General features: G+C 41.4%; 2 protein-coding genes across 2 annotated transcripts; both read left to right on the top strand.

Moving 5' to 3' along the window:
• Window positions 1–724: 724 nt before the first annotated feature.
• On the top strand, window positions 725–1,959 carry LOC101468951 (SOSS complex subunit C). Its single transcript, XM_004547757.4, has one exon. The coding sequence runs from the start codon at window positions 944–946 to the stop codon at window positions 1,253–1,255; it is 312 nt and encodes a 103-aa protein (XP_004547814.2). The 5' UTR covers window positions 725–943; the 3' UTR covers window positions 1,256–1,959.
• A 7,685-nt stretch (window positions 1,960–9,644) lies between these two features.
• On the top strand, window positions 9,645–14,842 carry yars1 (tyrosyl-tRNA synthetase 1). The gene is made up of 14 exons (XM_004547762.5): window positions 9,645–9,793; window positions 10,359–10,432; window positions 10,520–10,666; window positions 10,755–10,930; window positions 11,048–11,177; window positions 11,320–11,400; window positions 12,538–12,630; window positions 12,748–12,883; window positions 12,996–13,081; window positions 13,170–13,305; window positions 13,394–13,512; window positions 13,601–13,794; window positions 13,893–14,034; window positions 14,148–14,842. Exons 2-14 carry the CDS (start codon window positions 10,376–10,378, stop codon window positions 14,256–14,258), a joined length of 1,608 nt encoding a protein of 535 aa, XP_004547819.3. The 5' UTR covers window positions 9,645–9,793; window positions 10,359–10,375; the 3' UTR covers window positions 14,259–14,842.
• The last annotated feature ends 55 nt before the right edge of the window (window positions 14,843–14,897 follow it).

Here is a 14,897-nt window from a genome sequence, read left to right as displayed (position 1 = left end):
TTATTGTAAATATTTATAAGGGGAAAGGGGGAGTAAAGTACACAATGAGGCCCAGCTTATGTCATCAGCTGTGTTGTTTGCCTCCAAGACGTGTCTTCCCGTCCTCAAACGGGGAAGCGAGTGTGCAAGTATACAAGTACAAACTGTGTGTACTTAGTATTGAGAAACACCTGCTGACATATTTGACCAGATCAGCGTCATCCCTGTGCCCTGGCTCTAATGGGTAAGGCTGGCAGATTGCAGATTGCCAAGGAACCATGAAATAATCAATTAAATGGTGAAATAATAAAATATGTTTTCAAAAAAGATTAATTGACATATGTATTTAATACACTATTTATTTATTTCCATTTTAATTACGTACTCATCCATTTAATTGCTTAATGGTGTATTTAGTGATATAATTTGGCCACTCTTTGCACTCCAACTATGACGAGAGTCCTCGTCGTATTGTGGCTCTAGTGAAACCCAGTTTTCACATTCACATGGTTTATGATTCATAATGAACTGATCCCATCTAGTGTTCAGTCACGAAATTGCAATAACTGTTTGGTGAATGTTGGTTTTATTTCGCACACATAAACGGCGACATTTGGATGAATATTTTCTTCCTGGTAGAAGTTATACTTAAAAAAAACCCATCATTACATAAATAAACATTTAACCGTTGTCATCTGCGTGTTGCCGTAAGATAAAACGATAAAAAAAACTGATGTCGTTTCCGTGAACTTTTATTTTGAAAGGAGAACTATTAGCCGGAAGTTGTCCAGTTCCTTTGCCTAAAGGCGGTATTTTATGTCTTATCTCTGACAGTGCGTGCTTTGTGTTTCTCCATAGCGAAGATATTCTATATACCCACATACCCTAAAGAAGCAATCCCGGCAGTCGGCTTTATGTGCTTCGTGGACTCGTGAAACCGGTGTTTGCTAACTGCTTAGCTAACATGGCTGCTAACCCGCCGGGACAGGGCTTTCAGAACAAGACCCGTGTGGCCATCCTGGCGGAGCTGGACAAGGAGAAGAGGCGGCTGCTGCAGAGCCAGTCCATGAACAGCCCCGGAGCCAACATCCCGCTGTCGTCCAGACCCAGCCTGAAGGAGGTGAGGGACAGCGCCGAGCAGCAGCACATCGCAGCCCAACAGAAGGCCGCCCTGCAGCACGCTCACGTCCACTCCTCCGGGTTCTTCATCACCCAGGACTCCTCGTTTGGGAACCTCATCCTCCCGGTGCTCCCCCGGCTGGAGCCCGACTTCTGACTCTAAATTCTGACCCCGACCCCTAAGACATTAAAACTGGTTATTTTATGGTATTGTTGATCTGATGACTGATATTATATTTTATTCTGCCAGGGAGACTAAAAGACGTCACAGACAGAATAAAATATTTGAGCGTAATGTCCTGTGTTAAGCCCTCACACAGATTATTCTTCATTAATTATGCGATCATGACTGTGTTTCATTCAGATCAGTGTGAGTCAGGATGAGAAGTCTGCTGCTGGCATAATAACAGATTTTACGTGGCAGGTGCTTTCATCTATGAGAGTTGGAAAAAATCCAAAGAAGCAACAGGATGTAAAACGAGTTTCAGAAATTGTGTCTTCAAAAGGAACTGAATACTGAAGATGCAAGTCTGGATAACCAGATGGAAACAGTTACCGACGTCCTGGAAGAGCCCGAAAACCCCAAGTTTACTGCATACAGTTGCATCACCAACTCATTTTGTTGTTCCTGGTATTTTAGAACCGTTTTTTTTAAGTGTGTTGTACTTTCATATGTCACAGTATTATTAACATAGCACATTTCAGCCCAGGGGTACTGACTGGTTTGTGAATATCTGGGCTCATAATTGCAATCTATGAGATCTGTGTAGGTTACAACAGTTATTTGCCCAGAATCCCTCAACAGATGACTTACTATGGAAGCACAAACATGAGATGGGTTTAAATAAACTGTTAAACATATTCTGGCATAATTCATATGTTTAATTATACAATTTTCTTTTGCATTTCCTCATTTTATGTTCATTCCAAAGAAATAGATTTGAAACCTTTGTATAACAACTTACACAGAAGACTATCAGGATATCCAAAAGCGAAGGACAGTGTCCTACAGGTGAAGAAGAGAAGGGAGGGTGGAGTGGGTGTGTCAGAAGGATAGCAGCAAGAGTGAAAGGGAATGTTTACAAGATAGTAGTTAGACCTGCTAGGATGTGTGTACAGAGGCGGTGGTATAAAGGATGCTGAAGGTGGAGCTTCCAGGCAGGAGGAAAAGAACAGGGCCACAGAGAAGACTGATGCAGGCGATGCAGAGTGAGAGAGGAGAGCGAGTGCTCACACACATACCTGTGTCAACACACCTGTCAGTCAAAGCAACCACTCCCCTCACTTCACTGTCTCTTTCTGAGACAGCCTCAAGTGGCTTAAAGAGGAACAGCAGTTCTCTTTTTTTTGCCGCTTCCTTGTTGGCTTCATTTTTAAATCAAAAATGCAAGAAACAATTTAATTAATCACTGTTCTTCACTTAATTCCTTAACTTATTATAAAAAATAAATAAAAACTTTTCTGCTGTCTCACCTCTGTCAGTTCTCATGCTGTTGCAAGAACAGCATGATCATCACCTCTTTTTAACCTAGTCTCAGCAACTTTGTCCCATAGCTTGCACATCCTTTCCACCTCCATCTTTCTTCTCAGCCACCTGATACATACCTTTCCTCCTTCCTTAAAAGCCAGCCTAAGAAATGTGATTTTATAATTGCCCGATAAAGTAAACTGCCATTTTCAAAAATGTTATCATCCAAATTCATGCAGCGTGGCTAAATTAAGAATGAATTACAAACCCTGGCTTCTTTGCTAACATGATTAACAGCTAAATACTATCATAGTGGAGGTGTAACATTACTGCTAAAATAGCTCATATGAACCCTGATACTGACCTATGTATTTATCAAAACAAATGTTCCGATATTACAAAGAAAACTAATGGTTGCTTTTTACAGTATTAGCCAAGGGCGTAGATTTGGTTTTGGCATTGGTGGGGACGGATGATTCAACCACTGAACTCTGCCCTGTTTCTTATTTTTTTCCTTTTTGTCTTTGCTTCTTGATAAAAAAAGGAGAAATATACTTGCCTACATATGCTATTCTACATGCTTTTAAACCATTTAAAATCACAATTCATAGTTTTATACAGTGGGGCAAAAAAGTATTTAGTCAGCCACCGATTGTGCAAGTTCCCCCACTTAAAATGATGACAGAGGTCAGTAATTTGCACCAGAGGTACACTTCAACTGTGAGAGACAGAATGTGAAAAAAAAATCCATGAATCCACATGGTAGGATTTGTAAAGAATTTATTCGTAAATCAGGGTGGAAAATAAGTATTTGGTCACCTCAAACAAGGAAAATCTCTGGCTCTCACAGACCTGTAACGTCTTCTGTAAGAAGCTTTTCTGTCCCTCACTCGTTACCTGTATGAATGGCACCTGTTTGAACTCATCATCTGTATAAAAGACACCTGTCCACAGCCTCAAACATTCAGACTCCAAACTCCGCCATGGCCAAGACCAAAGAGCTTTCGAAGGACACCAGGAAAAGTATTGTAGACCTGCACCAGACTGGGAAGAGTGAATCTACAATAGGCAAGCAGCTTGGTGTGAAAAAATCAACTGTGGGAGCAATCATCAGAAAATGGAAGACATACAAGACCACTGATAATCTCCCTCGATCTGGGGCTCCACGTAGTGATGGCCAAATGAAGCTTTCTGAAGCACTGAAGCTTGTATTGAAAAACGGTTCATTACTCGAAGCTTTTCAACACAGTCCTGTTTGGTGACATCTGGTGGCCAAAAATATGAAGAGCAGCTTGAATCCACAAAATAAAACCAACTGCTTCATTATGATTGCCCACTCTACAGAGTGGAGTTCTGTCTGATATTGGGCCGCTGTTGTGTTGCTTTGAACGTGTATTTTTTGGTGGTTAAAAAAATGTGTTTTATTTGTTTAATAAATCGTTTTGACCAGTAAACTCTCCTTGTTTAAATATGCACCATGGTGTGGTCTTCCTTTGCTTGTGACTTCTTGATGTTAGTAAATACAATAATTGAAAAATACCACGTTACATATAATATATACATATAATAATGTACAACACATTATGGAGTATGCTTCTGCTCTGAGGTCCTGCCTCCATGCACTTATGCAATTAATCGCTAGACAGGTGTATCTATAAATAATATTATATTAGGGAAATTTTCCCAGACATATTTTTGACCTGGGGGTAGAATTGATTGTGAAATGGAAAGGAAAAATGCTTATGAAATTGCAAATTAAAAACATGATGCATTTAAGGTAACCCTTTTTCATTTTTATTTAAAAAGAGAATTTGTTCTAATGTGCGATGGCCGAACCTGTTCCTTTTCGTGGAGATCATTTATCCTGCCTTAAGGAAAATCCCTTCACATGGCCCAGAGGAGGCTGGAGTGCAGAGAAACTGGTAGAGATGCAGTTTTACAGTCTACCTGGGCCCCACAAACTATCAGCTAAAGAGAATAAATAAATTCAATTGCTGCACATTTGGCAGACTAACATTTTCAGATTAATTAAACAATAATATATATATTTTTACAACATTACATGTAAAGAGTCAAGTGAAAGTTTTTCTAAAGTTATTTAATGATATTTATATTATGGAGGCAGATTTTTGACATTTTACCTTTTTCCCGTTTTCAGATATAATAAACACGCACAAAACAAAAGTAAACGGCCAGAACACAAAGCTGTAAAACCCACCCGATTGACAAAAATCAACTCAAAATTCTCCCACACAACAGAACCTCCTCTATATTCCTCGCTGGCTCCAAATCTCTCAGTGGAATGATCAGTGGTTCGCTGTCACCATCAAAACACTCCACAAATCCCGTGAATGATTCGCTTCCTTATAAACCATTGAATCAGACATCGAAGCAGTTAGGTTCTAAATGAAGCTTCGGACGTCACTGATCACGTGACTCTGGCCAAACGAATCAAGCTTCGATACAGTGCTTCTGAAGCAGTGTGTTGATTTTTTTGACACACGCGCCGGAGCTTCAGCTTCAAGCGGGCCATCACTAGCTCCACGCAAGATCTCATCCCGTGGGGTCAAAATGATCATGAGAATGGTGAGCAAAGATCCCAGAACCACACGGGGGGACCTGGTGAATGACCTGCAGAGAGCTGGGACCAAAGTAACAAAGGTCACCATCAGTAACACACTACAACGGCAGGGAATCAAATCCCGCAGTGCCAGACGTGTTCCGCTGCTGAAGCCAGTGCACGTCCAGGCCCGTCTGAAGTTTGCCAGAGAGCACATGGATGATACAGCAGAGGATTGGGAGAATGTCATGTGGTCAGATGAAACCAAAGTAGAACTTTTTGGTATAAACTCAACTCGTCGTGTTTGGAGGAAGAAGAATACTGAGTTGCATCCCAAGAACACCATACCTACTGTGAAGCATGGGGGTGGAAACATCATGCTATGGGGCTGTTTTTCTGCCAAGGGGACAGGACGACTGATCCGTGTTAAGGACAGAATGAATGGGGCCATGTATCGTGAGATTTTGAGCCAAAACCTCCTTCCATCAGTGAGAACTTTGAAGATGAAACGAGGCTGGGTCTTCCAACATGACAATGATCCAAAACACACCGCCCGGGCAACAAAGGAGTGGCTCCGTAAGAAGCATTTGTGTTTTGATATTTTGATACCATGGTAGCATTTACAGGATATTGTTTTATAGTGATATTATACAGGAAAACTGTTACTCAATAAGGCCCATTTACTAGTTGTTTTTCTCTTTCTCTGTGACCCAAGAATTAATGTGTAAGAATCACAGGATGGTACCTCAAGGTTGAAAACACCACAGAGATCACTCCCTTACTCCCATCCTCCCTTCTTTATCTCTTAGAAAAAGGCTTGTTAAAGGCCAGGTGGTTCGTTTCAGAATTCACTAATGAAAGAACTCTGTATTCTATGTCTAGGAGTGTATTTTGCTGGGATGATCATAAATTGTAGCTGAACTGATAAACTACACAAAGGATACTTCTTTGCTCACAAGGAAGGAAGACGTTTCCTTATTTGGTCTGTACCGGTTTGAACTGAGAACCTGCTGACACACGAACCTTTTTCCTCTATATAAGCTGTTGTATGATAAATAAACCTTTGAGTCGATTTGGGAAGGCAACCTGAAGCAGTCTGTGTTTCCTTGTTCTCCCAAGCTGCTCCCGACGTCGTAACTAACCCAGCTGAGCGGCATACCTGAGTGTTACTTTGAATAATTAGGAATCTTATAAGGAAAGGACAAAACTCTGCTTATCGGTGCTCATGCCTTGGAGGGAAACCGGGACGGAGATTTTCTCTTCAATTTGAAAGTCCTGGAGTGGCCTAGCCAGTCTCCAGACCTCAACCCCATAGAAAATCTGTGGCGGGAGTTGAAAGTCCGTGTTGCTCGGCGACAGCCCCAAAACATCACTGCTCTCGAGAAGATCTGCATGGAGGAATGGGCCAAAATACCAGCTACTGTGTGTGCAAACCTGGTAAAGACCTATAGTAAACGTTTGACCTCTGTTATTGCCAACAAAGGTTATGTTACAAAGTATTGAGTTGTATTTTTGTTATTGACCAAATACTTATTTTCCACCCTGATTTACGAATAAATTCTTTACAAATCCTACCATGTGGATTCATGGATTTTTTTTTCACATTCTGTCTCTCACAGTTGAAGTGTACCTCTGGTGCAAATTACTGACCTCTGTCATCATTTTAGGTGGGGGAACTTGCACAATCAGTGGCTGACTAAATACTTTTTTGCCCCACTGTATGTGAATTATATAATGTTAAATTACTATTAAACAAATGACTAAGTATTTTAGGCTTTAGTTTACTTCAGCCATATTCCATATAAATCAGGTATCATACAAAAATAACAATAGCTTCAAATACAGTCATGACAATAAAAGAATATGACTTTAAGGACTTAACAACATTACTTCAGTTATAGTGCACCAACACCTGTTATAGCACTAAGGGAACACTGAATGACCTGGTGGTTTTTGTCCATAAAACTACTCATCTAAGATTATCACAAAGTAAAAGATCTCTCAGCAAAATTATGCAACATTTTAGGCACTACTGCCCCGATCAAATCAGTGAGCTGGGATTTCTTATTCTAAACAGGAACTACTGTTACAGCTACTGGTGCCCCACACAACAACTCAATGTCCACTATGTGAAGGAGCCAAACACATGCCTTCTCCTCTCATTAACTGAGATAAACTGCTGGCATATTTGTTTTACATCTATACTGTCCAGTCTCTCCTGGTGGACATGGCATACAGCAGCATTGTTTAATCTCATTTGAGTCATTGTTAACCGTAGCCATCTTTTTAGTCTTCTGAGAGCACTGAAGCTTCTTTCAGCCTCAGTACCTGCGTTTTATCCTCAGATTAAAATTATTATTCTGTGCTTGATGTGCCTCACCTTTGGCCCTGGCTCTTCCCCTCTGACTGCACTAGGACATATTGCCACCTGATAAAATAACACATTGATTCGTGCCATATAAAAAGTGAGACATGTCAATTCAGATTCTTTGTCAAATGTACACTAATGAATATATTTACATCAGCAGCCTAACAATTGTTATGATAATAAATACTAGTTAATCTATAGCACCAAATCATCAGTCAGTCACCTGTGACCTCGCCTCTTCACCTCTGTCCGAGCTACAACATGGCAGAGCTGCCTCTGTCACCTGATAAATAACAGTGAGACATTCCAAATACATGCAGTCACACATGTGCTTCAAATACAGTAATGAACCAACAAGTCATCATCCAATTCCACCTGTGATCTTGTATCACCATTACTCTCTGAGCTCTGTGTTGGTTCTTCTGTCACCTGACAAATAGGACAAACATGACAATAAGAATAAAATGTGTAGCTGCTTCAGTGTTTCTGTCAATTTGTGCAGATCTTGACTCATCAGTAATGTTTGTAGGGTGAGTGCATTTATAAAACAATTTGTGCAAACTGCACTACAAGGTGGAATATTTGTAAAATCATGACTACCTCATGATATATTGTCTCAAAAATTAACCCTGTGAATATGTCAGTGCCATTAGGATGAAATTATTGTGTCACCAACATTTTAACGTTAGACGTATAATTTTAACAGCCTCTGTAAACTAATATCCTGGCTGCTCGAGGCTGCCGTTTTCTCTGACAGTTTCAATCAAAATTAGAAATGCTACTCTGAGACTGAGAGAACTAATAGTGCCGCCTGTTGTGCAGTTAGTTTCCAAAACACGTTATTCATGGCTACATACAATTTTAGACTGATGTGGGCCAAAGCCTAGCATAGCCTGTAACGTTATTATGACGGACACATTTTATGAGTGAACTTGACTTTAAGTGACTTACAGGTTTCTTTGAAAAATACTTTATTATATCCAGGTTCTTCCTTTTTGCTGTCATCCTCCTCTCCTCCTTGCAGGTCCTCACTGCGCAGGTTTGCCGCTGCTAAAACTAAACAGAGCTCCCTGAAAGGCACAGCCAATCACATTGGCCATATTTGTCACATGACGTAGGACTCTTTCTGCACCACTGGGTGAATGAGACGTTGACAGATCGTTTTTTTTTTTCTTTCTATCGGGTTTGTTTTTCTTTACTCGAAGAGATCAAATTATTGGTGGGGACAATTCAATAATCGCTGGACATGTCCCTTCCGTTCATGCCAAATCTACGCCCTTGGGGTCCGCCTCTTTCTTGCTCCAGAAACAGTTCACTAAAAGTCAAGGGTGACATTGGTCATACACACAACACACCGAGTGCCTTAGTGACAGGAGGGTCTGGAGCACTTTTAAAGCGCACCCAAGAAATCCTGGAGGTGACTGAAATTCAAATTCCAACAGCACAGATCTAAAAGTGGCAGAGTGAACTCTTTAGGCCCTTTAGACTTATCTGACAAGAGAAAGAATTGAGTCTAAGCAAATATTCAGATGTCAGAAACTTTAGTAGACCAGTTTTACTTGGAACGCTTCTCTGTTCATTCATATATCTGTCTTGCGTAAAAAAAAAAGTGCGTAAAAAGCTTCCTACAGTCCTAACAAGGACTGTTTTTTGTTTGTTTTGTTTTGTTTTTTAAAGAGGAGGAATCTTTCAGGTTCTACTGCTACTGCCTTGGGTGTCAGCGACTCTTCTCTGGTGCATTGAACTATTGCCAGCATTTCCCCAACAATCCATCAACCTCTGGCCACCCTGGGAGAAAAAAAAGAGTTTGTTTGCCATTGTCTTTAAATTATTAAGTATCACAATTGTAATTAGATCATAATTACCTGATCACTCCCAAGATTTTCTCTGAAATGCTTGACAAGAGTAGAAGAAAAAATTAGAATATAAGTGAGTACTGTACTCTGACAGGAATTAAACTTTCAGTTTCAGACAACGATTAGACAATTCTTAAAAAAACAAACAAACCAAAAAACAAGTGGACAGAGCCTTTTAACACTTAACTTTTAACACTCTGATCATTATATGAAATGTAATGATTTATCATCGTTGTTTTTCCAATAAATCTCATTTCCTAGTGTAAGGATGTTGGAGGGCAAAAAAGAAAAAAGTTTTACCAACCGGTAGGACCTGCACTCTGAACTCGATTACTTCCGCCTAGAATCGATAGCAGAGCGGAGGCTGTCGCTGATGCAACACTGACCGGTCCGTTCAGCCGGTTTCTCTCACCCAGGACTCTTTGAAAGGAGACGGTTTTGAGGTAAGTCGGCTACTGTGCAGTGTGATTTTACCGTAGAACGACATTGCTGTGAGATAAACAAAAAAAATGTAGCAATTAGAAAAAAGCAGCTGAATCGATTATAACCACAGGAGATAGGTAACGTTAGCTGCACATGGTTTTCTCGCTAATTAGATCCTTCATTCATCGGTGGAAGTTAGCTAAATTTATAGGCTACATGCTGAATTTTAGCAAATTTACCGGGGAAAGATGTGCTTTTTCATTTTTATTTTTGGGTTAATTGCGTCTTTTTCAAAACTACCGTTATGTTCATTGGCTAGCCTGCACAGCCTATGGAGCATCAAAGTGAAGTTTATTACATGAATACGGCTTATAGACAGCAAACTGAGCTGCAGTATTTTTAATTTTTTAAAACGCGCAAAATCTATATGCATTACTGTTTTGTTTCAGTGGAAAAAAACATGGCAGTCAGGCGAATGTTAGTCATACCCGTCTGTAGCCAAGATCAACAATAAACCGAAAGCAATTTAACTGGAACTCCCTTATTAAGAACCCCAGGAGGATGACCACTGTGCTTGTGTTATAGTCGGAGTACCCAGCGCCATGGCAGATCAGCTGAGTCCAGATGAGAAATTTAACCTCATCACCAGGAACCTCCAGGTGGGACACGCAGGCAGCTGCTCATTGTTACTGGAGCATACAGGTCACACTCACATGTTTCTGCTCGTGTGTGTGTGTGTATTGCAGGAGGTCCTTGGAGAGGAGAAGGTGAAGCAGGTCCTTCAGGAGAGAGCGCTCAGGGTTTACTGGGGCACAGCAACCACTGGCAAACCCCACGTAGCTTACTTTGTCCCCATGTCTAAGATAGCAGACTTCCTCAAAGCTGGATGTGAGGTGGGTGTGGCAGAGCTGACTATGGTTTTATTTGTAGTTGCTATTAAATTAAAACAGCCTTTTTACTCCCTCTTCTACCTTTCCTTAGGTCACTGTTCTGTTTGCAGACTTGCATGCTTACCTAGACAACATGAAAGCTCCCTGGGAGCTGCTGGAGCTCAGGGTCAAATACTATGAGCAGGTTATCAAGGCCATGCTGGAGAGCATCAGTGTGCCTCTGGATAAACTCAAGTTTGTCAAAGGAACTGACTTCCAGCTCAGCAGGTCTGTTTGCTGATTCAGAGGCTGATCTGACATCCACTCGTTCAACTTTACAGTCTCTTAAAACTTGCCTGTAGCTGCAGCTCATACTGAACATGTAGGTGTTACCATGTTTTCCAGGGAGTACACTCTGGATGTGTACCGCCTGTCCTCCATGGTGACAGAGCACGATGCTAAGAAGGCTGGAGCTGAGGTGGTGAAACAGGTGGAGCATCCTCTCCTGAGTGGTCTGCTGTACCCCGGCCTACAGGTAGTAATGCTGTTCATAGAATTGAGACGCTGGTGTCATCACACTGTGACAATGCAGTAGTTGAAGTTTCTCAGATGTGTCCGTGTCACAGCTTAGTATTATTCACAGTAACCGTATCTTGTGTTTTTCCTCATGCCCTCAGGCTCTGGATGAGGAGTATTTGAAAGTGGATGCTCAGTTTGGAGGTGTTGACCAGAGGAAGATTTTCACTCTGGCAGAGAAGGTATCCTACACCTTTGCACATTTACAGAGGTTTTTCCTTTAGTTTTAGCTCAAGTCCTCTGCAGCCTCCCAGCAGCGCACAGCTGCTAATGACTCTTTAGTCATTAGCAGCACTAATGTACTGGATTCCTTTGAATCCAGTACATTAGTGCTGTGACTTATCATACCTTCCACAATAACACTGGTATATCTTGTGAAACTGGTGATATAGTGATGCATTTCTGTTTGCTAGTGTGGGCAGCAATGGCCTAACCCCACTTATGTCTGAGTGCGAGAGCGGTGTGTGAGCTTCCAATGACGATTTGTTACCTAAAAAGGGAGCAGCTGTATGCCAATAGTGTGGTAGTGGTTTGCCTGTAAGCGGCACGCACTTTGCAAACTATGAAAGTAAACTGAGAATATGAAAACAAAGTTGAAGGAGGAAATCCGCGAGAGATATAAAAATATCTCTTATAATATATAAGATGAGGAAAATAGTGGACAATACCTCCCACCCACTCCATGACGTGCTGGCTAGTCACAGGAGCACGTTCAACGATAGACTGAGATTCCACAAATGCACCACCGAGTGACAAAAGAAATCATTCCTGCTTGTGGCTTATATCCCAGTACAACTCGTCCATCTAAGGCACAGTACAAAGTCAATAGTTACACCCTTTTTAAACATGTTCTAAAGTGAAAGTAACAAATAAACCAACTTTACTGGTTAGAGTTAACTGTCAGTCATATATATTTCATCTCTGTGATATTCTGGATATTCATAATTGAGCTATTTGTATATATTATATTACATCCAGAGAGGAATGGGAAGTTCATTTACTTTCCTCTTCCTGCACGCTTATGAATGTAGTGTGCTGTAGGGATTACTTTTTTAACCCCGAAGTTAGCCTGACTTTGATGCTTCAAAGGTCGTGGTGCTCTCACAAAAAGCCAAACGAGTTTTTCTGTTATAGAAGATGTAGAACATTTATTCTGTTATTATCAGAGCGTCAGATCCAGTTCTTTACCTTTCTGAGAATTTTAAGGTTTTCTCTCATGTCAGCTTCTATATTTAGTTACATGTGAAAGTGTGATAACAGACTAGTACAGAATTGATAACGTTCAGCTGTTCAAGCTTTTAACCTGTGTTGTTCGGCAGTACCTGCCCTCTCTCGGCTACGCTAAACGTGCCCACCTGATGAACCCGATGGTGCCGGGGCTGACGGGGGCTAAGATGAGCTCTTCAGAAGAGGTAAGGTCATATAAACTTAGTTTGTCATGGAAGGAAGTGATTGGAGTTCAAGATTTTGACGGGAAATCTTCTCAACACTCCGTCCATCTTCATTTTATTATCTGTTTTTGCTTCCAGGAATCGAAAATCGATCTCCTGGACTCCAAAGAGGATGTAAAGAAGAAGCTGAAGAAGGCTTTCTGTGAGCCGGGCAACATCCAGAACAATGGAGTTCTCTCTTTTGTCAAATATGTCCTCTTCCCTCTACGAGGAGGTAGAAACAATTTTTCAATCTCTTCCTGCAACCTGGCTTCAGACTTCCTTTTTTTTCGGCAAATCAATTTGAATAATCAAATGAGTTGATCATTTGTACTGTTGTGTTTCAGTGTTCTCCATCAAGAGAGATGCAAAGTGGGGCGGAGACAAAGTTTACAGTGTGTTTGAGGAAGTGGAGAAGGACTTCGTTGCAGAGGTGAAGGACGCCTTAACTGGTTTATTTGAACAATGAAGTCTTCCCGTAACGAGCTCTGGTTTAACCTGTAGTTAACTGCTGTTTATAGATGATCCACCCTGGAGACCTGAAGGCCTCTGTGGAGGATGCACTAAATGAGCTACTGGAGCCAATTAGAAAGAAGTTCGAGTCTCCTGAGCTCCGTAAACTTACCAGCAACGCCTATCCTGATCCCTCAAAGACAAGTCAGTGTCAAACCGTGTGGCTGCTGTGGCTTAAAGCGGGAGTGGCTTCATACTGAGACTTAATGCTGTCTTACTTGTGTGTTATTAGAAGCAGGAGGGAAGGGCGTTAAGGCCGGAGGAGGAGGAGATGGTGGTGGAGGAGAGGACGATGAGCTGGCTCCATCCAGACTGGACATCAGAGTGGGAAAGATCCTCAGTGTGGAGAAGGTAAGTTATTGTCATTTCATTATAATCAGAACTTTTACATCATTGGATAATCACTGTGGAACTTAAAAATAATTTCCCCCCTCTGTAGCATCCAGACGCTGAGTCTCTGTACCTGGAGAAGATCGATGTAGGAGAGCCTGAGCCGAGGACGGTAGTCAGTGGGCTGGTGGCCTACATTTCACAGGAGGACCTGCAGGACAGACTGGTGTTGGTGCTGTGCAATCTGAAACCCCAGAAGATGCGTGGGATCGAGTCTCAAGCCATGCTGCTGTGTGCCTCTATGTGAGTTTCATTTTTGGGGGCTGGGTTGTTTTGTTTTTTTGCACAAAGTGAAATTTAGCTTAAATTTCCAACTCCTCCGATCTCTGTTTGTTTTCCAGTGAGGGCGAGCCCAGAAAGGTGGAGCCTCTGGATCCTCCAGAAGGTTCGTTGCCAGGGGACAGGGTCTTTGTGGAAGGGTATGAGTCAGGCAAGCCAGATGATAGACTTAACCCAAAGAAGAAGGTGTGGGAGAAACTCCAGGTATGTTTCTTTATGTATGTTTAACGTTAAACCGCTGTATTTTTCCCCCTCTACTAAAGAGCTAACATTTAAAGTACAGACTATAAAATCATGTGTGTTATCTGGTATTTTAGGTTGACCTAAAGATATCAGACGAGTGTGTAGCTCAGTGGAAAGACAAGCAGCTGATGACCAAACTGGGGCAGATCACATGTAAGACGCTCAAAGGAGGGAACATCAGTTAAACACGCAAACGCTGAAGCTGCTCCTGCTCGCCACAGCAACAGTACTTCCATCGAGTCGCCATGGCAGCAGCATCGAGCTTCATCTGGATGTTTCCTGAAGAGTGACGGCACATGATGCCTTGTGTCTTACATGTTTTAAACTCTCTTAGACAAATTCTGAAAACCTGATTCATTACTTTTCCTTTCTTTGAAGTTGTTTAGTGTTACTAGTACACATATGGGGGAAGAAAGGGCCTTTTCAGTTAAAGGACTCTGGTCTTTATAGCTTATTCGTGGAAGTAGCCAATGAAAAATATCTCGGGTTTCCTAAAAGGGACTGAACGTTTCCTTAGTTACCTGTTTTACTGTTTGCCTTCATGGTAAATGTGAACATCAGGACTGTGGCCAATCTGCCAAATCTGCTTACTAAGCATAGTTTTATGGGTTCCCAACATCCTATGTATCTAAAAATCAATATGCCTTGTACTATATGACGGTTGTATTTTGACTAATGTTGCACAGAAATCCAGATCTGAACATTAGTTGTTATAATCAAACCATGCATCATCATCTCTAATGTGTAATAAACACTGGTTGAAGTCTGAGTGAGAATATCATTTGTGATCCGTGAGAAAGTTTTTGAACTATGAACACAGGAAA

The sequence above is a fragment of the Maylandia zebra genome, linkage group LG22 (assembly GCF_041146795.1).
Source record: "Maylandia zebra isolate NMK-2024a linkage group LG22, Mzebra_GT3a, whole genome shotgun sequence".
Lineage (NCBI taxonomy): Eukaryota > Metazoa > Chordata > Actinopteri > Cichliformes > Cichlidae > Maylandia > Maylandia zebra.
This window is presented reverse-complemented; position numbering and strand designations above follow the sequence as displayed.